This window comes from Hermetia illucens, chromosome 1, assembly GCF_905115235.1.
Source record: "Hermetia illucens chromosome 1, iHerIll2.2.curated.20191125, whole genome shotgun sequence".
Lineage (NCBI taxonomy): Eukaryota > Metazoa > Arthropoda > Insecta > Diptera > Stratiomyidae > Hermetia > Hermetia illucens.
Genome location: NC_051849.1, coordinates 30218802 through 30243548, shown reverse-complemented (window position 1 = coordinate 30243548; position 24747 = coordinate 30218802). Strand labels below are relative to the sequence as shown.

Below are 24747 nucleotides of genomic sequence, written 5' to 3'. Positions count from 1 at the left end.
TATAGAAAACATGCCTACCAACAACCCGTCATCATTTCAAATCATCAACGCCATATAAATGCAGTATTACCTACATATATGTTATTCTGTTGACACAGTTATTACGTTAACGGCTATGCCAAAACTATGGGACAACCAAGCAAACAAGTCGAAAGATTTTAATTGATCTAATGATACACAGGAAGTCCTAAATTTCCAAAGGACTAAATTAAATTATTATGAATATCTTCCCTGTTGTATCTGCAATAGAATAAACTATCTTTATTTGCCATTGGTACTGTCATACATATACATATGTATGTACACTTCGTGTCTTTTGTAGATATCCTATTGTGGATTTGATGAGAGAGTTCTGCATCCTTTTTGTAAGGACAAACCTTTATCCATTGCAGATTCCTTTAAAACTGATATTGTGGGTGAAGTTGAACTTCTACAGGAATTCCCGAAAGGCGGGGGATGTCTTCATTATTTGTAGCAAAATATTACTTGAACGCTGCAACTTCCCAAATTAATATTTATGCATCATTAAAATGAAACTTGTGAGTTCCTTTGTGCCAGCAAAAGCAAAGATAGTTAGTTATCTGTCCTGATGAAAATCTTAACTATTTGCGTAAATTGTTGGCTTGACAATTTGTACGTATGAATCCAATTGTTTGAAGATTTTGCTACACAAACTAAGAAGAACATTTTCTCAATAATTTTCAGTAAATCTTAAGTAAAGTATAACTTTCGTTCATTGAAATCAACGTTAAAATCAACTGGATCGTATACGCCTGAAACTTAAGATATTTGGATTAAACTTAACAAAATTTAACGAATAATTGTAAATTCAACAAAACGACATTAACATATTTTCATATTTATAGGCTTTCCCTTTTTTCTCGTAATATACAGTGCAAACAAAAATTGTACGTACAACCATTCAATTGAGAGCTATTTATTGGATCGTACCAATACTCCTAATAGCCAGTGGTATCGAAGAGATCTGGCAGCACTAGCGGTGGACAGTTGTGTGGACTGCAGGTAACTCGAGGTGAGTCTCCTGCGCTACTCCCTTCGACGCAAACGCATTGCAGACAATTTCCAGTTTCTTGGGGTAGTACAGCGCCCACCTGGTAGGTTGCACCTGTAAAGATAAATAGTATAATTGTTTTATGCTCTTGGTATTTTTGGAGAAGTCAATAATTTGCAAATGTTTAATATTTCTGTCATCAAAATACATATAATAATAATATAATAACTCCGCCGAAGCCGGTCCCAAGCCCGGTTGTGAAAGGAGGAGGGATGGATAGCTTCAGTCTGAATGGCTGTACGCCACCGCAGCGTCTCAGGGGGTAGGTGAGGAAAGTGCAGGAACTTTGCAGTCTTGCAGATTACTCACTAAGGAAGCTATCTACACACCTGGCAGCTAGGGATAAAATGCACCACCAAAAAATGAGAAGAAGGAGAAATTTAAGGTCCGGTACGGATAACCGGCGGGAGTCGTCTGACTTGGTGACTGGGTCGGGCTCTCGTAATGGACAGCACGGCGTCGAAACCGCTAGTCGTGGGGCGGTTCGACGTCTAGGCGCCACGACGACCAGGAGCACAGCTCCGCCTGCTGCAGCTGTTTCGCCACAATCTGTGGCGACCACTTCAGCAGGTTCGCGTAGGAAGCGGATGAAATGGACTGAAGAAATGAACCTCTTCATCATCCGCTCCTACTACGAAATAACGGCGGGGGCGGGTACAACATCTTACCGCCCCTTGTTGCACCAGAGATTCGTCGAGCGTTTCCCGCAATTTGCGCACGTGACTGTGCAGCGAGTCGCAGACCAGTACCGCTTCATCACTCGCAGTGACACAATCCCGGCCACCATCAGGGAACGTGTTCGACTTGAAGTCATCGGGGAAACTGGTGACCGAGAGTCGATGGGGGCAGAGGCGGCGGCATCAACAACATCACGCCGCACTGCAGGCAACAGGTTCAGTACTCGCCGAAGCACTCTTCTCCACCGTCCAGCTGAGGTTTCCGCTGAGGTTCGGGACGAATTCCAAAGAGCGTGTATAGAATTCTCGGATATGGATCCTTTGCATAGACCAGGTATTCCCAGGCTCTATGCATCTCCAGCAACTCCGGGAATTCTATCTCAAATCAATGATGAGATTGCGTCTCGACTGTGTGCTGATATGTCGCTGCTGCAACTACAATCACTTGTGTATTGTGGTGCAGTTGCGGCTATCAGATTGCACGGTCAGAAGATTCGCTTTCGTGTTATTGGTTTGAGTGACAAAAGAGATCCACCATGGAAAATTCGTCTGGAACGTCGGCGGGACTCACTAAGGCAGGACATTGCTAGACTGATTCAGATCAGCACTGGCAATGCCAGCCGACGGGTGAGAAATAAAGTGCAGAGGGTTTACCGGAACTATGCCATCCCCTGTGAGACACCCGTAGTTGAAATTCTGGACACACTAAAACAGAAACTTTCTGTCATATGCAGTCGGTTACGACGGTATGGCGAAAGTTATTCCAGACGTGTCCAGAATGCAACATACGCGAGGAACCAGCGGAGCTTTTTCAGATCTCTCAACGAATCCCAACAGAGCGCCCAGACAATACAGTTCTCGGTGACGGAAGCGAAAGAGTATTGGGGTGGACTTTGGGGGTTACCTGCCCAGCATGCTGAGCATGCTGAGTGGATCACCGCCGAAGGCACCCGCCATGCCAATACACCTGGCATGAATTTCGCGGATGTTACCGAAGAGGAAGTTCGACGAGCCATAAACATCTCGAAGAACTGGAGGGGCCCAGGCCTGGATCGGGTGCAGAATTTCTGGTATAAGAAATTTACTAGCGTACATAGTCGGTTGGCACGCAGTATAAATGAGGTCATGAGTCGGCCGGAGGAATTTCCACCTTTCCTCACTGCGGGAATTACCTACCTTATCCCTAAGAAGGACACGGTTCAGGATCCCGCAGACACAAGACCGATCACTTGCTTACCAACCCTCTACAAATTCATCACGTCCATTATTAGTGGAAGGATCAATGCGCACCTCGAGACCAACAACATTCTGTCCGAGGAGCAGAAGGGCAGCCGAGTTGGGTCAAGGGGTTGCAAAGAGCAACTCATTATCGACTCGGTAGTTGTAGGACAAGCAACTAGAGGCCAAAGAAACCTCTTTAGTTGCTATATCGATTATGCCAAGGCTTTTGATAGCGTTCCGCATACCTGGCTAATCGACATCCTACATCTGTATCGCATTGATCCGAAACTAATAAAGTTTTTGGCGACAGTCATGGAAGACACCTTGTCAGTCCGTACATCTGAGGGTGCTAATACCTCAGAGCCCATCCGTATTCGGAGGGGCATCTTCCAGGGGGATTCATTGAGTCCTCTTTGGTTTTGTATGGCACTGAACCCCCTTTCATGGCTACTGAATGATGCTAGAGGGCATGGTTTTGCAATAAAATATGGCCTACGTGCTAAGTGCGAACTGACACACTTGATGTACTTAGATGACATCAAGCTGTATGCTGGTACTGACAACCATCTTAGAAGTCTGTTGCGAATAATAGACATGTTCAGCCGTGATATTCGGATGGAGTTTGGATTAGACAAATGTCGAATCCAAGCCATTCGCAAAGGTCATCACGAGCCGCATGCCGGACATAGCATTGGTGACCTCCACATCGAAGCTATGACCGAGACAGACTTCTACAAGTACCTAGGAATTCTGCAAGGAACCCATGCTCGAGTTGGTGATCTGAGAGAAACTCTGCTGTCCGAATTCCTGCGACGTGTAAAGCTGGTGCTGAAATCGCATCTCTCGGGGAAGAATAAAATAAGCGCGTTGAATGTATTCGCTATCCCTTCACTGGCTTATGCATTCGGAATATTGCCGTGGACGAAAACCGACCTGGAAAACGTCCAGCGGCGGATACGGACAACTATGTCCAAATTCCGAATGCATCACCCAAAGTCTGCCGTGGAGCGGATGAACCTGCCTCGTGACATCGGAGGTAGGGGCGTGGTTGACGTGGCGGCACAACATCATCGCCAAGTCGACTCGCTGCGCGCTTATTTTTACAGTAAAGAGCAGGCGAGCCCCTTGCATGCGGCTGTCTGTAAGGCAGACTGTGGACTGACTCCACTTAACTTGAAGGATCGATCTTTCAATCCTCTGAGTGGGGTGAAGTCGGACCAGGAGCGGATCGAGGAATGGAAATCGAAGGCAATGCACGGTAAACACGTGAATTGTCTTTGGCAGCCATTTGTCGATTTGCATCTGTCGAACAGGTGGCTGTGTGCTGGGGAGCTCTTTGCTGAGACGGAGGGGTTCATGTGTGTCATTCAGTATGGCGTGGTCGCTACCCGAGCTTATAAAAAGCTCATCATGAAAGAACGGGTGGAGAACGACCAGTACAGAATGTGTGGTTCGGCGTTAGAGACGTTGGACCATCTCATTTCTGGCTGTACTGTTATGGCACCGGTGCAATACATCACCAGGCATAATGCTGTATGTAAGGTTATCCATCAAAACCTTGCATATAAGCATGGGCTGATCACGGGAACATGTCCGGTTTACCGATATGAGCCGCAAGCAGTACTTGATAGTTCTGCTTACAGCATGTATTGGGACCGGCAAGTTCTGACTGATCGCCATACCGCACACAACAAGCCTGACGTACTGCTAGTTGACAAGACGGGTCGCTCCGCGTATATTATTGGTGTTGCTATCCCCCATAATAGCAACATTGAACGGAAATACGTGGAAAAGAAGGTGAACTATGAGCCATTGGCTCGTGAAATCAAAGAAATTTGGCGTCTCGAGCGGGTGGTTGTAGTTCCCATAATATTGTCAGCTACAGGTATTGTACCTAAATTCCTGACGGCTTCCCTTGATGTCCTGGGACTTTCGCACAGTCTGGTTCAAACCATGCAGAAGTACACCATTCTGCATACGTGCTCGATGTTGCGGGGGGTACTCGACGGTTTCTCCCACTGACCTACCACCGGCCACCACCACCAGTGCCCCTTTAGTTTTTAAGTAGGTAGGATCGTCCGAGCCTAAATGCTTGGCACTTAGTGCTAGTATTAGGTAAAATCCGGCATCTGCCGAGATTGTGATAACTCGGAAATAATAATCGTTAGCGCAACAATCCATATTGGATCAGGGCCTTGAAGTGTGTTAGAGCACTTCATTCAAGACCGTAACGGTACACTACAGTACAATGTAGGAGGCAATGTGGTCAGCATTGCGCTGGCCCGAGATTATTACCCTGATTTGACTCAGGTACTCATTCACAGCTGAGTTGACTGGTATCCGACGTCAAACCACGATACAAATCCCACTGCTTCCAGCGAGATTTGAACCGCGACCTTCCGTACGAGAGTCTTGTGCTCTAACCACTCAGCTATCAGACACCACCGCCATCAAAATGCATACTTGGAAATAAAACCGAAATACTTGCGCCTAATATTTGGATTTCTTCTAATGAGTTAAATCTTTATGAAGACTAAATAATAATAACTCCACCGTAGCCGGTTCCGAGCCCGGTTCTGAAGGGAGGGGTATAGATGGCTTTAGTCTGAATGGATGTAGGCCACCGCAGCGTCTCAGGGGTAGGTGAGGAAAGCTTAGGAATTTTGCATGCACAATCGAAATGTGAAGAAGGAGAAATTGAAGGTCCGGTAGGGTAGGATTAATCATGGGGTGGTTCGTCGACTAGGCACTACGTTGACCAGAAGCATGGCTCCGTTTGCTGGAGAAGAGTCATGGAAATGAGAAAATGAGCCTTTTTATCATTTGCTCCCCACTGAAAAATAACGACGGAGGCATCTTACTGCCCTTGTTGCACCAAAGATTCATCAATCGTTTGCCACAATATGCGCACTTGATTGTGAAGCGGGTTGCAAACCAGTACTGCTTTATGACTGGCAGGGACATAATCCCTGCCGTCATCAGGGCGTATTTGACTTGATGTCATCGCGGAAACTAATGACTAAGAGTTGATGGGGGCAGAGGCAGCGGTCTCAACAACACCATACTGTACTGCGAACAAAGCTAAAGCGCTCGGTTCCACCGTCCTGCATTGAGTAACTTCTCATACAAAATGCATTCAAAAATCATATGCTTGGGTAATTTTCTTAAACTAGACAGACACGATTACTCCAATTGATACGAAATCTGATGAAAATGTTGGGAATTGGGCATCCTTCCTTGTACGTTAAGTTCTAGTGGGAGTCTCAATAGATGTGAAAGGCGAATGTATTATAACTCTAAAGGGTATCAAATGAAAGGTATCGATTAGTACTCCCCAAAACTGGCTCCAGTTGTGACATTTAATGCAAAAGGGGAAAGTGCAGGGGCTGGAAATCGAAAAAACGGTGTTAAGACCTCAAAACACCCTCCATATCCATATCTGTTAAAAAAAAAACACTTGTATTGACCGCGGCTTCGCGCCGGGGCGGAATCTCATTCGCCTCTTTCTGAATTAAGATATTTTTTTTTATTTAAGGGCTTCCTCGCTCTCTCTTCCTTCTTGATCCCGCAAAACCTTAATAGGGACATCGTTTAAATAATGGCCTGAGGATGTCAAGGAAGGGAGGGAACCTCAGGGGCCTCGCCTCAATAACTATCTGAGGCAGAAGAAATCATGATCGGGACTGTAATCCATCGTGGATCATCCCTGTCGATCGCGGCATTCAGGCCCGGAGACCTGCGGTTCCATGAGCGCGGTCGAGTTGTTTTTTTATTTTCCAGTTTTAGCTCGCGTTCTGGTTTCTATCATTAGGCCGTCGCGAATTTCTTTGTTTGTTGTTTATTTTTAAATCCGGTGCGGAACCACGCATCGGTATAGACACGTTAATTTTTACACTAATGCTCTCATTCCTGAGCCTGGCTAGCACAGAGGCGTGCAAGAACGTGTCAACCGAGCACTTTGATGGAGCTTCAGTCTTTGCGGGCGAACCTTCACGCCTTCCCTCTAGGTCGTTTAAGATGATCGTTTGATCTTCCTATTTCCCTTGGGTTCATTACAAGCTGTAACGACACGTATGATGTGACAAATAAATTACTATCTTGGGTCGCATTCGGCAGAAGTCTCCGCTAAGGATCGGGACGGGAATTTCTAGTATAAACAGTTCACCTGTGTATATGTCCCGGGCCAACTGCCCGGGGAATTTCCACCTTTCCGCACTGAGGAGATTACCTGCCTTAAAGGAAAAAGGACACGGTGTAGGACTCCGTAAACATAATACCAATTACTTGCTCATAACGTCCATTATTAGTGGAAGAGTTAATGCACGCCTTGCGACTAACAACAGTCTGCCCGAGGCGTAGAAAGTGCTACCGAGTTAGATCAAGGGGTTGTAATAAGCGATTCATGATCGACTCGGTAGTTGTAGGACAAACAACTAAAAATTAAAGAAATCTCTTTGGTTGCAATATCGATTACGCCAAGGATTTTAACAGCACCCCGCACACCTGGAAAATCCATGTCCTGTATCTTATCACATTGGTCTAAAATATTAAAATCTGTTGCGGATAATTTAGCCGTTAAGCCGCAATATTCGGGTGGAATTTGGTCTAGACAAATGTCGAATCCAAGCCATCCTCAAAAGCCATCATAAGTTACATGCCCATGTAACTATGGCTAAGACAGACTTCTGCAAATACCTACGAATTCGCAAGGAACCCATGCACGAGTTGGCGATTTGAAGGATGCTCTGCTGTTCAAATTCCTGCTATGTATGAAGCTCGTGGTAAACGGTGGTGGTGGTTGAACGACAAGGCTAACTGAGGTCGGTGTAATCGTAACCATCGAGAATCAGCTCAAGAAGTGCTGACCATATCATTCATGAGTGGAGAGTGAATGTGAACCATTCTGAAGTTATGGTAGCGCTACGTGGGTGGTGAATACATCTGGCAACGCGGAAGTAGCGCATGAGGAAAGCAACTCACATAGGAAACAATCGCATTCCCTCGAGTAGGCAGAAATCATATTTCACCATATCTATAGCTGTTACACTCCTCCTAGTCTAAGAATAGCACAATATGAGTAGTTGCAGGATAGTCTGGTTTTTAAGGCTTGATACCATAGCCCTAAAATAGTTGCCGGCGAGTGACAAATCTTCGTGAAACTTGAACAGGCTGAATGCATCCTCACTTTTCGGGATAGAAAGTTAGGATTGTTCGTCGGCCTGACATACCTCGTTGGAGCAAGTAACCACCACAAGATCTTTCTCGTCATTAAAAACGGAAAAAGCGACAACCGAAAGAGCAATAAAGTGGAAGAACGTGGGTAGTTGAGTGCTCTACTGGGATTTTTGGGAGAAGACATACTTGACAGCTCAATGAGGACTTCACGACCCGAAGGAAATGATGCTTGTTAGTTGTGTCAACGAGTGCAGCGACAACTTTTGTACCACAGTGGGAAGCCAAACTACGAACTGCGGAATTGGTTTGAGCATTTTGTCTGCGCACAAGGAGATTTTACCAATAGGCAAGGGGAAGCCGGACCGCCAGGAGCTGATGGATGTATACCGCAATCTTCATGGTAGTCTTAAAAAGGCTTTATAAGGTACCAGACGGAATTGCTACAGACAATTGTGGCTTGAGGTAAAAGCAAATTCGTGGCTCGGTGTCTACAATGCTGGGCAAAAATCATCGTAACTGACGTACCAGCTACTCTTGATCAAAATATTTACAACTCTTTTTCCGCAACAGGTGGAAGTGGACTTTGACAGAAGATTTTCTTGAATCCTAGGGTTATCAAGATGGAACTACGAGAGATCAGTGAACGTGTTGGGGGTAACCCGTTTCCGAAAATAGCTTCCAAGTTGACTGCCAAACTAGGCTTAGGCGGTTCATAAGCACAATTGTATTGTACTTGTTGGAAGGAATTCACCTTCCTCAGTGCAAGAGGCAGAAGTTGATTCTGCTATTGAACCCCCTAAACCCATCTGGCGTGCTGTCTTCACACCACCCTACTTTGGTCCATCGTAAAGGCAGTATGAATTTCGGACGCGTTGACTGTTAGTAATTGCTGCCCAGGGATGAGGTTAGATATCAGAAATTCCTTGGCTGGACTAGAAATCCCTAGCAACGTAGATTGGCTAGTCAGTGGTGAGGTCAGATATCAGAAATATCTTTAATTAAACCGACGGAGATGGGATTAAAAGCGCCTTGGCGGGACTACAGATCCCTAGTAATTTAGATTGGCTAATCAAGAAGTTTCTCTAGTGCGAAACTAATGACTGGGCATACATTGTGACAGTAGTCGTTCCGAAGATTCCGCATTGCAACCACTGTGCTTGCCAAAGAAACCAACATTGATTTGCTGACAACCTGGCGGTAGTGGCAGTAGCAAAGCACCCCGAGGATGTGGAAGTCTATGGGTGCCACATAATCATGGTTGGACCAGGCGGAGGAAGGACGGAGGCGGTCTTTAATATCCATCTAAGAAAAAACAATGCTATCAAAATTAGGGTTCCTAATCATGAAGTGGTTTCAGAATTGACCATTAGATACTTGGAGGTAATGATCGATGCCAAGTTTAATTGCAAAGGACACTTGGACTAAGTACGGGAGAAGGCAGCAGGGGCTATTTCGTCTCAAGCTATGTGCTCTTGATATTTGAGACTTTTCTATGTTAATCTGGCACGCTTGGAAGTTTGGTGCAATAGTAGAATCCTTCGCATATAACACATTGACATTTTTCGTGAAATCCAAGGTAGAGGAAACGTGAGATATAGTCGATCACAGGATCCCAATGGAACCTTTAGGATCACCCATAAAAGATTCGGCCGAAAAATTCGAAAGAAGTTAGGTCCTGTCTGCCATCAATTGCATGTCTGAGACCGGGAAAAGCAACAGAACCTCACAATAATGCACCTGATTACCCGTCAAGTATCAACCAATTGAGTTCGGACGAACCTACTTATTGGGAAAGAAAGCGTTGGTTATGTGGTTGGGGTAGGTTTCGTTTGTGAGAAGACCCTCTGAGAAACAAAGAATAGAATCATTGCTGCTGTAATCAAAACAAGCAGATGTTCCAATAATTCAAAACTAACACGAAGGAGTTGAATCAAATATCTTAACATCCTAGATTCAATCAAAATATTATATATAGACATATCCATGGAGTTGGATGGGGCAATACCAAGGTAAACTTCAAGAAGTTGTATCCTGTGTACACCAATGTAAATTCGGCCCGGCCATTAATAATAAACATTACATCATGTATAATATAGGTACCATGATCCCCCTAACGAGGAAGTTCCAGAATGCAAAGGAAGAGATGCCAATTTGTGTCAGCATTGAACCTGATTGTAATGACGAGCATGTGCAAGGAACAGCGGCTTTTAATAGAAACTTATAATAACCAAGCTCCTTGTGCAGAAGGGAGAAAATATGCTGCAACGAGCAGTCATTAATTACGTGATTTTAGATTCAATAACAAGATCGTGTACATGAACATTGCTCATTGAAGCATCTCATCTAACATTGCTTACAAATATTGGAATTTATGCTAATGCTGTTATGGCACTTGCTCAATTTCATGCTCTGTTTTGAGTTTGGAAATGCACGAAATTGGAAGGAACACCGACATAGATAGTTTAATTGGATACGTATAGCATGGCAAGAATAGTGTGCGACATCTTAAGGATATTTCGCAACTGATTTGACATGAAAGATTTTAAATTAAGGTAAAAACTGGAATTAAGGGGGTCATCCCGTGCGTCGGGTTGGAGAAATCGTTTTTTTTTTTGCATGAATTGTATCTATATATAGTGGAGAATATGTGGGCAAAGGGATTTTCCGATATTCCGAGTCCTTCAGAAATTACAGGGTTAAACAGGTAAGGAGTTTGCAGCCGCGGCTAGAGTACTCGATGAGAAAGAGCGTCGAAACTTTTTTACCTGTTAGTTTTTTACCTGAGCCTTATAAATTTGAACACAGGTATAAATATAAAAAGATGGAAAACCAATCAATTGTCTAAACTTATTTGCTGTTTGGAATAAAAAGGATAATCCAGTCTAGAGTGAGCATTGAAAGGCTTTCAAGCTATACTCATTTATATTTTGTTGTAAGTATTGTGCTGTTTGTGTGTTCAGTGATTTTTTTAAATGGATCGTACGAAGGGAGATCGCTTTAACATTCAACGTCATGCTCGCACTAAAAAACGAGTATTTCATGGGAATCGATAGTTATCAGAAAAGAAAAAGGACTTCGCATCAACATCAGCAAAGAAACTTTTAGTAAGCATGAACATGGATGTTCCAATTGCGACAAATTTTGTGTATTGTATATTGGATTTTGCTGGAGTTTTCTCCGGTATTTCTGCAAATTTCTGCAAATAATAAAATATACGTAGTAGTAAAAAAGGATTACGTAGGACATGTCGAGAAAAGAATGGGAACGCGGCTTAGAAATGCAAAAAAGAATCACAAAGGCATTGGTGGAAAAGGGGCTGGAAAACTTACTGATAAGGACCTCACTACATTTTCTGGGCTAGCTATTCGTCGACACGCAAATTCGATAGAAGGAATGAAGCAAGAAATTTGGACAACTTTCTTCCATAAATGTTCTACAGACGAAAATCCTCAGCATCAAAATTGTCCAGCAGGCGAGGACAGTTGGTGCAAATGGCGCAAAGCGGAAGCTAAAGGAGAACTGGATAGTTTCCACCACGAGAAGGCACCTTTGACTGAAGAAGTTGAAACAGTCATCAAACCAAGGTACGAAGATTTGTCAGGAGATGATCTGTTGAACAGATGTTTAGGAGCAGAGACCCAGAATAACAATGAATCGTTAAATGCATTGATCTGGACTTTCGCTCCTAAACACCTTCACTCTGGGGCCAAGGTCATAGAAATAGCCACTTCTCTGGCTGTAATTATTTTCAATGAAGGATTCAATGGCATTCTCAAAATCCTAGTGACAATGGGATGTCAAGTTGGTCACATATGTCAGGTTTATGTCGCCCGCCGTAATGAAGCGCGAATTTGGCGGTCCGAACGACGATCGACTGACCTCGCTAAAAGAACCAGAATTGAAGCCAGAGAGCAACAATCGGCCTTACAAGACTTTTTTGAAGAAACGGAGGGTGCTCTCTACGGACCAGGTATAGCAGATTAATGCTGAGTTAAAATTTTACTGTTGATAATCACATTTAAATTTTCAAATGCGTTTTTCTCGAAACTGCATCTTGAAAATCCAACCAAATTCTTTGAAATTTTCACGACTTCTTTAGTACATATTTCTACGGTCCGCAAACTAGGATAATTGCAATCGGACGCGTAGTTTCTTTTTTATTCATAAAAAAAGCCGTAAAAAAACACCAAAAATCCAAAAAATTAAGTTTAAAAGCCCACCAAAAATTTACCTTTTAATATTTTCTAATTATCCTAGTTTGCGGACCGTGGAATATTGTCCACATTAAAATGCCGTTTAGTTTTTTGCCTCAGATGAACACAGCGCCCTCCAGCGTGTCAGCAGGAAAACACCTTTTTTTGGAGATGGGTGCATAAATTAACACCTATTCCGAAAATTAGCTACGAAATCAAGCTGAATTTATCACATATACTAGAGATATCAATAAACATATGGTGAAAAAATCACGTTTCTATCTTTATCCAGTCCTTCAAAATAATTTTTCAAAAAAAGGCAAAAAAAAACGGCCATTTAGGATTCACGAGATCACACATATCTTTGGTGCTTTGACAAAAACTGCAAGAGCTTGACTGGAAGCCTCGCTCCAGCCCCTAGAATTTCCGTTTAAACAGTTCTCCTTAAAACTTTCCCATTATGAAAAAGAAAACTTAATTCGACAGGTGACTGTGAAAAGTATTCGTCAACGTTTTGTTAGCTAAAAACCACAGAACTTCTATGAGGATGCAATAAGTACGTTACCTCCAAAAAAGTAGCAAGACACCTCTAAACCTCACACATTTTTTCGCAAAATCTCTAACAACCCCGAGGCAAAGCAAGGAGTGAGCATGAAATAAACGTTAAGATTCAAACCTGAGGGAGTGCTGAGGATTAGATTAAGTCTGAAATGAGTTTGGATGAGATTTCGAAGGAACTCTATTAACAGTCCTGATATTAAGGCAGTTATGACTGACATTTGAGAAGTAAGTTCTTTGCATGCCGGGATAAAGTCTCTGTTTGACGAAAATTTCCCCGCTGGTAGTTCCGTTAGGTACCACAGGTATCCTAGTCATGGGCTGTATCCTCGTAGTCCTGCATGTAGTCACTTATCAGGTGACTTCAGCTCCACTCCTTTAGAAAACTGAAACATCCAGTGTGGTGGAGAACTCTTCAGGTACACGCTTTCTTTGAATTTTTCTTTAATGAAATTATGGGCATATGTGTAAGTCCAATGGCAGTCACCTGCGTACTGCTGCTGGCAGCACCCGGTGGAGGGACCTATTAAGAACGACGACCACCGGGTTGACCAAAACTAAGCCAATAGCAATAAGGGAAAAGTAGCAAAGGCAAACTTTCACTGCAGGTTCATAAAAGCTATGAACGTCGGTCTGGCTGCTTAATCTGGCCGGGATGAACAAAAGCAAAGGATGCTAACAGGAGCTCAAACAAAGGTGGAACAACACCTACCAAGGGCTTCGTGACAAAGAGGTAACGGTCTCTAGTATGCGGGTTCTGAATAACTTAGATACCTTCACTTTAAATCAAGACGCGGATTATTCGTGGGAGAACAATTAAAGAACAAGAGATGTTTATGCCAAGAGCATTATCGAAGGACGGGATGCCCGCATCCAGCCAGGAGGCATTAGTGGTGGAATCAAGTCTAAGGGGTGCTTGCGTAGTTCCAATATATTGGAATCAAAAGCAGGGAATTTTAGGAGCAAGTAGGCAGTCTGACTAGGGGTTTCCGGCCAGGAAACCACGGTCGTCCGGTCGCACTGATAATATCGCTGTCGGGGAGCCCATAGATAGCGGGTCAATAATAATACCAGCTAACGGAAGCCAGTGAATTAGCGGAAATCCTGCTTAAAAGCGAGTGTCAGAAGACCATCCTTATTCTGAACAAGATTCCGAAAAATATGTCGATGAGGGCGACGAACAAGACATCATTGGATACCACGCTATCGTTAAGGTTTATTATATTGAAAAATCAGTTGAAGGTGGAATCTACCACCTTCAAACACAATCGATCTCTTGGTCGAACGAAAGTTTGCGAGGTTTCAAACGCCAAGCAACGTCTGCAGACAAAAACATGCAAAGCCTTTTAGCGATGTGTCCAGGTATGATGCGGGAGTTACGGACCAACTTTGAGGGCAGGCTGTCGGATCTGGCTGTCTAGCATCTTCTGGACGGCAAGAGTAGCAAGGGGATATACTGTCTGCTTTACTTCTTTCCAGGTGGTCAATAGCATGCAAAGACCAGAGACTTTCTCAATGCCCACGGGACCTACAGCTCCTATCTGTTTACCGAAGAAGAAGACATGGACAAGAACAGGTTCCTTAATCCTTGTGCCTTCAAAACTCCACAGTGGATGATGATTAATGTTGCTGATGGTACCACAGATAAATTCGCAACACTCGAAGTGCGCTTTGGCTATCCTACGAACCTTTGGTCTGGTCTGGATTGGAGGAATATCATCCATAGACTCCAAAGAAAATATTACATGCTTTTCTATAGCACAAGAGGTATTGATGGGGGTAGTGTGTGCGTACCTGTGATCTAACCGTGATCAACGTGGGGCAGGCAAGAATGGAGAACGTGTTTACGTCTTGCGCTAACTTGCCGCACGTCATGTTGATAGGGTGCGATGCAAATGCAAAGCATACACTTTTGAGCAGTTCCAAAAGCTACAAAAAACTTGAGTTTTTCCTTGACTTTGTTATTAACGTAAACATAATAGTGTGTAAAAGGAGTAGTATACCAACTTTCCACTCCCCCAGCTCAGAGAATTGTTATGTCTTCACAGGAGAGCAAATCTAAATCTCAGTGTGAAAGTTTCCTAACCTTTCAGAGACTCCAAGAGGAAGTTCGCCTAGAATATCACAACGAATCTTACCGCAGTTTCCAGACGAACTAGAGTTAAAGGCCGGTTCTATGAAAAATCGAAATCGCCTGTAGAGTCCCATGCCCGACAAAATACAATAAAAACACATTGGAACCTTGGTGGAACGAATCCCTGTCTAATCTGTGGAATTTAACGGATGAAACTTCAAAAGAACTGCCCGGAAGTAGTTCCACCTGGATTAGCGTCAGAACATCAGAATTATCAGCGATTCTGTCAGACTCTATAAGATTCTTAGAAACTTAGAAATATATCTTCCTTAAAAAATCGGAGGGACCCTGTAGGAAATCTGCTACTTCGGATACAATTCGGATACACTTCCTGACCAGGAAGGAGAACTATGAATCAGAACCCTGCCTGGAGGTTATGCGTTATTAAATCTACTAGAATTTTCGCAGTCCTACCTGCTTCGTGTTGAAGGCAATACTCAGCGTCCTGAATATCAGCTTGAAGATCATCATCATCATCAACGGCGCAACAACCGGTATCCGGTCTAGGCCTGCCTTAATAAGGAACTCCAGACATCTCGGTTTTGCGCCGAGGTCCACCAATTCTATATCCCTAAAAGCTGTCTGGCGTCCTGACCTATGCCATCGCTCCATCTTAGGCAGGGTCTGCCTCGTCTTCGTTTAATACCATAGATATTGCCCTTATATACTATACTTTCCGGGCAGGATCATCCTCATCCACACGCATTAAGTGAACCGCCAACCTTAACCTGCTGAGCCGGATTTTATCCACAATCTGACAGTTGTGGTATCATTTACAGATTTTGTCGTGTGTAGGCTACGGAATCGTCCATCCTCATGTAGGAGGCCAAAAATTCTTCGGAGGATTCCTCTCTCGAACGCGGCCAAGAGTTTCCAAGTAATACATGAGAACTGGCAAGATAATAGTCTTGTACAGTAAGAGCTTTGACCATATGGTAAAACGTTTCGAGCAAAACGGTTTTGGGAGTGGGAGGAGCCAAGCCCGGATTTTTTTAACAGACCCATTTTCAGAAACTACCCAACTAAAAAATCTGAAAAAAACCTAGCCTAATATTGAGAATTAGAGGAAAAGGAGCTTAATTCGTGATCACCAGTTGAGAGGCCGAAATAGGCTGGAAGGCGGTACATAGGATGCGGGGTCGAAAAATGGGGAAAATTGATGAAAAAACTCGAAAATTGATGGAAAAACTCGAAAATTGATGAAAAGTTGAAAAATCCTTTGGAAAGCTTTAAACGTCGATAATAATAATAATAATATAATAATAATAATAATAATAGCCTTCTATATGCTTAGCTTTAAGAGGAATTTTGCGGTGAGCTTCCCAACCTGAGCTGAATAGAAGACTGGCGATGTGCTGCGAAACAAGCACAGGTACAGACGATACTGGAGGTCTATCAATAACTGTGATCCAAACCGCAAGCGTAAAAGGGTCGTTCTGAAGAACAGTCAAGCCGCGAATCAGGGCACTATGGTCTGACTGCTCAGAGGCTATGCCTCTCGCCCACCTCTGCAGTGACGACATATTTCAGGCTACTGGGATAGTGCAAAGACGTGCTGAACTCAAACGAACATGGAGGGTAATGAGCAGGCCAATAGACTGGCTACACAGGGGTCCGCTCTAGACAGTCCTTTCAGGACACAGGATCCACTACTTTGGCGGTTATAAACGGTGGAATCTACTAGCACTGCTTGGCAGACCCACCACCTTCGCTAAGTTAAGGAGGATTTGGCGCTCCTACAGAAAACCGATTTCGAGAGGTTTTGAGCAAGATGCGTGCTAATACATCCCGAATTAGTACAAGGAGTACTGGTCTATAGAGGACCATATCACGAGACTATCCCTAAAAGTCCCTTTTTCGAACTTGTGGAGAGCAGGGGAAAACACTCGGACACTAAATTCTTTGGGGAACTCAAAAAGATCTCTGGTTGTAGAGTGGTGGAGTTGCTATCCTTCGCGAACGGTAGTAGTTCCCTCCGAAGATCTAACCCGGCAAGATTCTATTTGGTTGTTTACACGAAGCCTAAGTGAGAGAAGTGAATTGCGGAAGATTCAGAGTTTAGAAAACGTTTCCAATTTAGTTCAATCGTACCTTCTCTGGTTAATAAGTTACGATTCCCGTAAAATTTGTGTTTTATTCCTTGGATGACAAAAAGTATGACATTGAACCTGAAATTAAGTAAATGCCATAATCTGGAGGAGTTATGATTCAGGGAGTTTTAGACCTACTTTGGGGGCATATAATCATTACATACGCAACACAATATCTACCTCGATCGTCATACATTTGCTAATATATCCCCGAAGTCGACCTGCAGCTCTCTGAATCATAATTCCACCATGCACATAAAAAATCTCAGTTTGTCCTCATCACCATAAACCATTCGAAAATTCCTGCGTAATTATACGAGGCTTCCCTGCATAAATCCTTAAATTATGCCACTAAAACAAGCTTAGAGTTGTATCCATCTTATCAAGGCCAGGTTTCGTTTTATTTGTCGACAATTTCAATTTCCGACACGTGTTATACATTCCAAACAAAGCCTTCAGTTTGTGCAGGATACGATGCCAGCTAACAATAATATAATATAATTCGTGGTGTCTGCAGATATTTCAGGTGCCAGGTATTTGTTCGTTTAATAAACCGCGTATTTCATTGTCTTAATTTTGTGTAATCATTGCGCCCCCCTCCCCTGCGTTCAGGTACTGGGAATAATTAATGGCATTCAAACGACAGGCGAGCTGGTATTAATGGCAATGGCCAGATTTTCTCGTTTTCTTTTCGTTTTGTTTGCAAGAGAAAGGATTAAATGATGGTTGAAGGCCTCTGGGAAAAATTGAAATTGTTTGTTGGCTTGAAAGGTTATAGGCGTATTTGCTACGAGTACAATCATGATGAGTAGCCCAATATCAAGCTGTCAAGTACAGGAGCTCCACATTTGGATATAATGTTTCAGAAATATCTTTCATAAATTTTCTGAAGCGGTTTATTCACCCTTTCTGGAAAAGAGTAAATCAATTACGCATTATTGTATATTGGCATCGAAATATGACCGTATTTAACCCTACAACGAAATGAGAATGAACATACTGTAAAGGAGGATAATAATTTTCGTTCTCAATAATGTGATGAATATATAAATAGCAGATGGCCAAAATGACCAGTGGGTTAACTATAGTCAACCCTGAGGGTAGAGCTATTCTAAAAACAGGAGAAGTGGAGAAAGTTGACTTTGCAGGTCTTTTAGCATCGGCTCGTAAGTGCATCCAGGACCGGGTCCACGATGGATTACATCCTGATCTGAGGTGTCTTCTGCTTTAGGTGCCGAAAAGGCACGATATCTCAGGTCCCTTCCTACCTCGGTATCTACCGGTCATCGTAAATGGAGATGCTCCTTTGTGTGAGACAAAGAGAAATAGGGTTCCCCAATTAAAAAAAATTAGTGGCATAAACCCCACTGTCAAGTCGACTGACAACGCACTTATTTTACAGCAAAGGGTAGGCGAATCCCTTGTATGCAGCGGTTTGTAAGGCAGGGTAGGTAGGTAGGTAGGTATCATTGGCCGCTCCGAGGAGCCCAATTAGCGCTTTGGTGCGCCGTTTTGATGCCACAAACTCCTAAGACCGTGACTGTTGTTATAGGAACAGGGAAGCGGAGTCCAGCTGGATCGGATCTTCAGAGCCAGCCCGTAGCATTCACAAAGGAAAGCAGCTCTCCGACCCTGCAACCAGAAATCTCACTGAGGTCCCCAAAGAATGGTTTACCCAGTGTCCGCAGCCTGACTCGAGCCAGAGCCGGGCAATCGCAGAGAAAGTGCATGAGGGTTTCCCTTCCTTCTCCGCAGCTTCGGCAATGCGAGTTGTAGGGTAAGCCGAGCCTAGCGGCATGGTCCCCTATGGGCCAGTGCCCCGTGCAGACCGCCGTAATCTTGAATGCATTTGCACGCGTCTGGCACAGGAGCTCTCGTGATCGGGCTATGTTATAAGCGGGCCAAATTCTCCTTGATTTGGCACAGCTTGTAAGCCTTCGCTATTTCAGGCCCGCGGCTGCTAGGTAGTGCGAGTAGACTCGGCCCCCGACAGCCGCCAGCGGAACACCGACTGTGTTCCCCGAGGGACTGCCAAGAGCAGAGCCTTGCCTGGCCAATCCGTCAGCCCGCTCATTCCCTTCTATGTTCCTATGCCCGGGAACCCAGAGGAGAGTTATCTTGAGCGTGCGGCCCAGATGGTTGAGCGTGTCTCTGCACTGCCTCACCAACCGGGAAGATGTCGTCGTTGAGTGCAAGGCCTTGATGGCCGCTTGGCTGTCGGTCAGAATGGCTATGTTACGCTTGGGGCTCGAATCACGCTCCAGCCATCGACAGACTTCCAATATCGCCAGTACTTCCGCCTGGAATACACCGGTGAAACCTGGGAGACCATACGACTTGGACACACCGTGTGTATTCGAGAAAACCCCCGCGCCGACTCCATAGGCCATCTTTGATCCGTCCGTAAAGAATACCGTGTCGTAGTCTTGCAACACGCCGCCGGTCTTCCACTTTGCCCTGGTTGGAAGGTCCACAGCAAAGTTTCTCGTGAAGTTCAGCTTGCGTGCGACATAGTCCGTGGGGGATGCCCAGATTTCTCGAGGTATTTCATCTAGAATGTTGCTGTGGCCGTAGGACTTCGCTGCCCAGCATCCGGACTCACGTAGTCTGACGGCACTGCACGCTGCAACATATTTGATGTGGAGGTCAAGGGGGAGGAGATGCAGGAGTACATTGAGAGCATCTGCCGGGCAAGACTGCAGAGCCCCCGTAGCACCTGCACACGCGGTTCTTTGAATCCTATTAAGCTTCGTTCTATTGTATTTCTTCTTCAAAGCCTGCCACCATACAATAGATCCGTACGTCAGGATCGGACGCACTACAGCGGTGTACATCCAGAGAACCATCCTCGGCCGGAGACCCCATTTCTTGGCAAAGGTTCTCTTACAGGCATAGAAGGCTGTACAGGCCTTCTTAACCCTCAGTTCTATGTTCAACCTCCAATTTAGCTTAGGATCCAGGATTACACCCAGATACTTCACATTAGAGGAAAGAACCAATCTTTGTTCATTCAGCCGTGGTAGATGGAATTCAGGTATCCTTGTCTTGGTGGTGAATAGCATCAGTTGCGTTTTGGTTGGGTTTATGCTGAGTCCGCATCTTGTGGCCCACAGGCACACCTTTCGCAACGCTCCTTCCATGATGTCGCTCATAATGGAAGGAAACATCCCAGATACTAGTATCACCAAGTCGTCGGCATACGCTACCACCTTCACCCCGCTGCTGTCTAATGTACAATGTAAGGCAGATTGCGGGTGGATTTCACTTAACCTGACGGATCAATCTTTCAATCTTCTGAGTGGGTGAAGTCAGAACAGATAGATTGGTGAATGGAAGTTGAAGACAATGTACAATTAAATTTTCACAGACAACCAAAAAGGGAATGCATCTGCTAATAACGGCGTACAAATATTATAACTGGTCAAAAGAGAACATTGACTTTGCATTTAAATTGACCGTCTCCTATATTTCGAAATGCAGGTCTAACGGTTGATCTGATTGAGGCGAATGAAAATGCATTTTATACAAAATTAGCGGGACCAGGACCGGCTAATCGATTGACAAAGGAACAGCTGGACCCGGGAATTGATGATTTGCAAATTGGCACTTGGGACGGGAAGTTTGGTAGCGAAGATGATTGTGAAAAGGAAAGATTTGAACGCGTCCTAAAAATTCATAATAATTAGTGCGGCTTGTGATAAAACGAACATCAGCCTATAGTTGGGTTGGAAAGTGAGATTTGACTATAAGGAAGAGCTCCATTTCGAAAAAACGTGTGGAAAGTGACGATTTGGAGAGATGTTTGGCAGGGTGACAGTTATCGGAGAAAAGTTCCCGAAAGTGAAAACTTTTGATGCTTTTTAAGGTTTTGTGTAAACACAAAACCTTATTAAAATCGGTTTACCGTCTGTCTGTCTGTCTGTCTGTCTGTCTTTTTTTTTTTTTTTTTTCGGCGTTGGAAGGTGGAAAGGTTCAAAACCTACTGCTGGCTCCTGCCACGCAGTTATGTGAGACTTCTACTCACTAAAACCACCTCCTTCTCATTCCACTCTCCCCACGGAACTCCTATCAAGTATTGCATCGCGGGGCTGGATCAGCTTTTAGCTGCGGCTCATTATGGTTCTCTCCCTTCCTTGTTTTCGTCGTAGTTCTTCCTGCCTAAGCTGTTGGTGAATAGCTTGTAGTTCCCTTACAACCTGGTTCCAGGCATCCGTTGACTCCAGCATAAACTCCACAATGTTTTCGGGTGTTAAACGCCTGTCTGCGACCGCTTCCATTCTTGTTCGGTGCGCGGTGAACCTGGGGCAATCAAATATGACATGCTCCGCATTCTCAGCCACGTTACCACATCTTGGGCAGCATGGTGATTCGTCGTGACCAAATCGATGTAAATAAGCACGATAACCTCCATGTCCACTCAAGAATTGTGTTAGCTCGTGGCTTAATTCCCCATGGTTTCGTTCAAACCATCTCCGTCTGTCTGTCTGTCCGTCTGTCTGTCTGTCTGTCTGTCTGTCTGTCTGTCTGTCTGTCCGCCACACGTATTTTTCTCGGAGACGGTTGTAGCGATTGACACCAAATTTAGTATAAAGGTGGGAACTGTGAACGCTCACACATACAGTGAGTTACATCCTTTTACGTTGAATTTAAGGGGGGGTCCCCATACATGCAAAAGGGGGGTGTAAATTTTTTTTTCATCAAATATAGTCATGTGGGGTATCAAATTAAAGGTCTCGATTAGTACTTTTTGAAGCCGGTCTTAGTTTTGACATTTCTTGGAAGTGTGGGGAGTGCGGGGGGTTGAAAGTGATCATTTCTTTAAGGGGGCCATTCTCAGAAACTACCAAACCGAAAAATCTGAAAAAAATCAGGAGGCTGCCACTATATGGTGCCTGGGCTCCGAAATACCGTTCATACCGATATCTGTTCAAAGAAAGTTAATAATAGTATATTACTATATTTTTTTGTAATTGGCTGGAAACCCCCCTTAAGTTCATCCTAACGGCACGAAATTCGGCAGTGATGTAGGTTATAATGTAGAGCATGATCATACCAAGTTTGATGGAAATCGCACTATTACTAACTAATTTATAATACATCGAAGTTGTTGCTTCTATGAAAATTGAAGACTATCAATGTCAATATCACCCGAAAGTGGACATATGCTTATATTACGTGCTACCTACTAAGAAATACACAAAACCTTTCGTACCTGAAGCGTCCAGCTTCCGGTTTCCCGACTTGTTTTTCTTCGTGAGAGCATTATTCCTCTGATATTAGCGATATTGGGATCCTTATACCTTGAAATGTAAAATGAAGTCCACCGCATCTGGCATTCGCTACTTCGCTGATGTCTGAAACGTCATGAACTCAACTCTTGCTCCGAGTACGTGAGACAGCTTCAGTTTTATTGGGCTGTGTTAGACGCATTTCAGAAGAGGTTCGGTTTTGTGAATTAAATCGCTAATATGGATATGAATTTATTAATGAAGAATCTTATTGGTTGATTAAGAGCTCTAGGTTGAGTTATTTAGGCAATATTGATACATGTGTAGTAATAATTGCGGTGTTATGACAACTTTTACGTATATTCCTATGTAGGGGCCTAGGTCGTAATAAGTCTTAGAGGGGAACAGTGGAAAACTTTATTTAAAAAAATAAATAAAAGATACTTTGTGAAGAAAGAGAAGGGAAAATAAATTAGGAAGGAAGAATGGTAATGGTCGCAGCATATAAAAGGATTGGAATTTGTATTGTATTGTATCTATATTGTTGATAGCTGGTCAGCACCAGATTTCGCTGCTGGATTCCGTTCGTTCGCGGTTATTGAGAAAAGTGTCAACTGCAATAATTTTTCTTTTCCTTACTTTTGAATGTGCGCTTGCATGAAAGAGTGGAGGGCGTAGGATTTTGGTAAAGTGAACTTCACCTTTTGAGCTCTAAATTTTGTTTTTATTATTTTTATTTATCATTTTCGTTTGATTTCCTTTTTTTAATTTATTATTTTCTCTTTTTCTTTTTTTTATTATTTTATATATTAATTTTAGGCATCCCTTTAATTCAGTATTTAATCATTTCATATTTTTGTTCTCTACGATTCTGCTTATTTCTTTTCTTCGTTGGATGGAAGAACTTCAATCTCATTATAATAGAAATGAATGAAATGAACTATCACTATATACTTCTGATTTGAGGATTTCCTTTTACCCTACTCCTCCCTTGCAGTACAAAACTCATAAATACAAAGGGACATCCTGCAAAATCTTGGCCTAAGAATGTCAAGGAAGGGCGGGAAACTTAGAAGCTGCGCCTCACAATACATCTGAGGCAGGAGAAACAATGACCGAGTATATGATCTATCATGGATCTTTCTATTCGATCATGGCATCCGGGTCCGGAGTTTTACGGTCCCAGGGTCGAGCCGTCTCTCTTTTTTCTTATTTCCAGCTCGCGTGTTGTTTATTTGCATAAGTGTGCGAAAATTTCCGGATTTAGTTTTTTTTCTGGATCCGGTACGAACGCGAGGGCACGTGCTCAGAGGACTATAGGGTATCAAATGAAATGGAAATGGAAATTTATTGGAAACTCCCCTAAGTTCACGCTGGAAATAACGCATGGGTGTCCGGTTAGCTGAGTTGTTAGAGCACAAGGCTGTCGTACGGCGGGTCGCGGTTCAAATCTCACTGGTGGCAGTGGGATTTGTATCGTGATTTGACGTCGGATACCAGTCGACTCAGCTGTGAATGTACCTGAGTCAAATCAGCGTAATAATCTCGGGGGAGCGCAATGCTGACCACATTGCCTCCTACAGTATACTGTAGTGTACCGTTAAGGTCTTGAATGAAGTGCTCTAACACACTTCAAGGCCCTGATCCAATATGGATTGTTGCGCCAACGATTATTATTATTATGAAGAGAGAATGCGGTTGCCCACTCCTCATCAGCTCTCTTTGAGGCGCCGTTACCTTTAACAAGTGGCTCCCTTCCTCTTACATGCCCTTCTTACTCCCTGCCTTTTCGGGGTGTGCTTGGCAACTTAAACTTTACCATGATATATCGAAATACTCCCCCCTTTGAAACGCCCTAACTTCTTAAGGGGCGGCTGCGACAATTTTGCAATAAGATTGAGGAGTAGGGACCACCCGCTTCTCTCTTATACTCTCCTTTCCCCCTTCGAGGATTGTGTCTAAAATTAAACCCTACAGTTTTTACATTGAAATAGCTCCACTTGGAGGCATGACCCCAAGTATATTTTATTTGTCTTACTCACATGCATTGCTTCAAACTCTCCTCCTTTATTTAAGTTATCACACCGCGATCTTAAACCAACCACCGACGACGGTGGGAGTGATTTCAAATATGAGCAAACTTCAGCAATAATTAGCAAATTTGAAATGCTTATCGTTAACAGACAATGACCGTTACATGTTCTTATACCTTCTAAATTATAATATCCTTTTGCTCTCTCTCTCAATATCAAATAGATCTTCACCTACTTGTTTTGTGAAAACGTTTGCCTTTCAAGCCAAGTTTTGAATTAGAGGTCGATTTGTGAGTTTTGGTTATGGCAGTCTTCATACGGAAGATTGCGGTTCAAATCCCACTGGTGGCAGTGGGATTTGTATCG

The 24747-nt window shown here is 43.7% G+C and overlaps 1 protein-coding gene across 1 annotated transcript in view; it reads right to left on the bottom strand.

The window, feature by feature from the left end:
- Nucleotides 1-319: 319 nt before the first annotated feature.
- The window catches only part of LOC119661166 (altered inheritance of mitochondria protein 21), a 248694-nt gene continuing 224266 nt past the window's right edge, over nucleotides 320-24747 (bottom strand). The window contains exon 6 of the mRNA XM_038070381.1: nucleotides 320-1126. Coding sequence (XP_037926309.1) covers nucleotides 960-1126 — 167 coding nt within the window. The 3' untranslated portion in view covers nucleotides 320-959. The remainder of the gene's footprint in view (nucleotides 1127-24747) is intronic.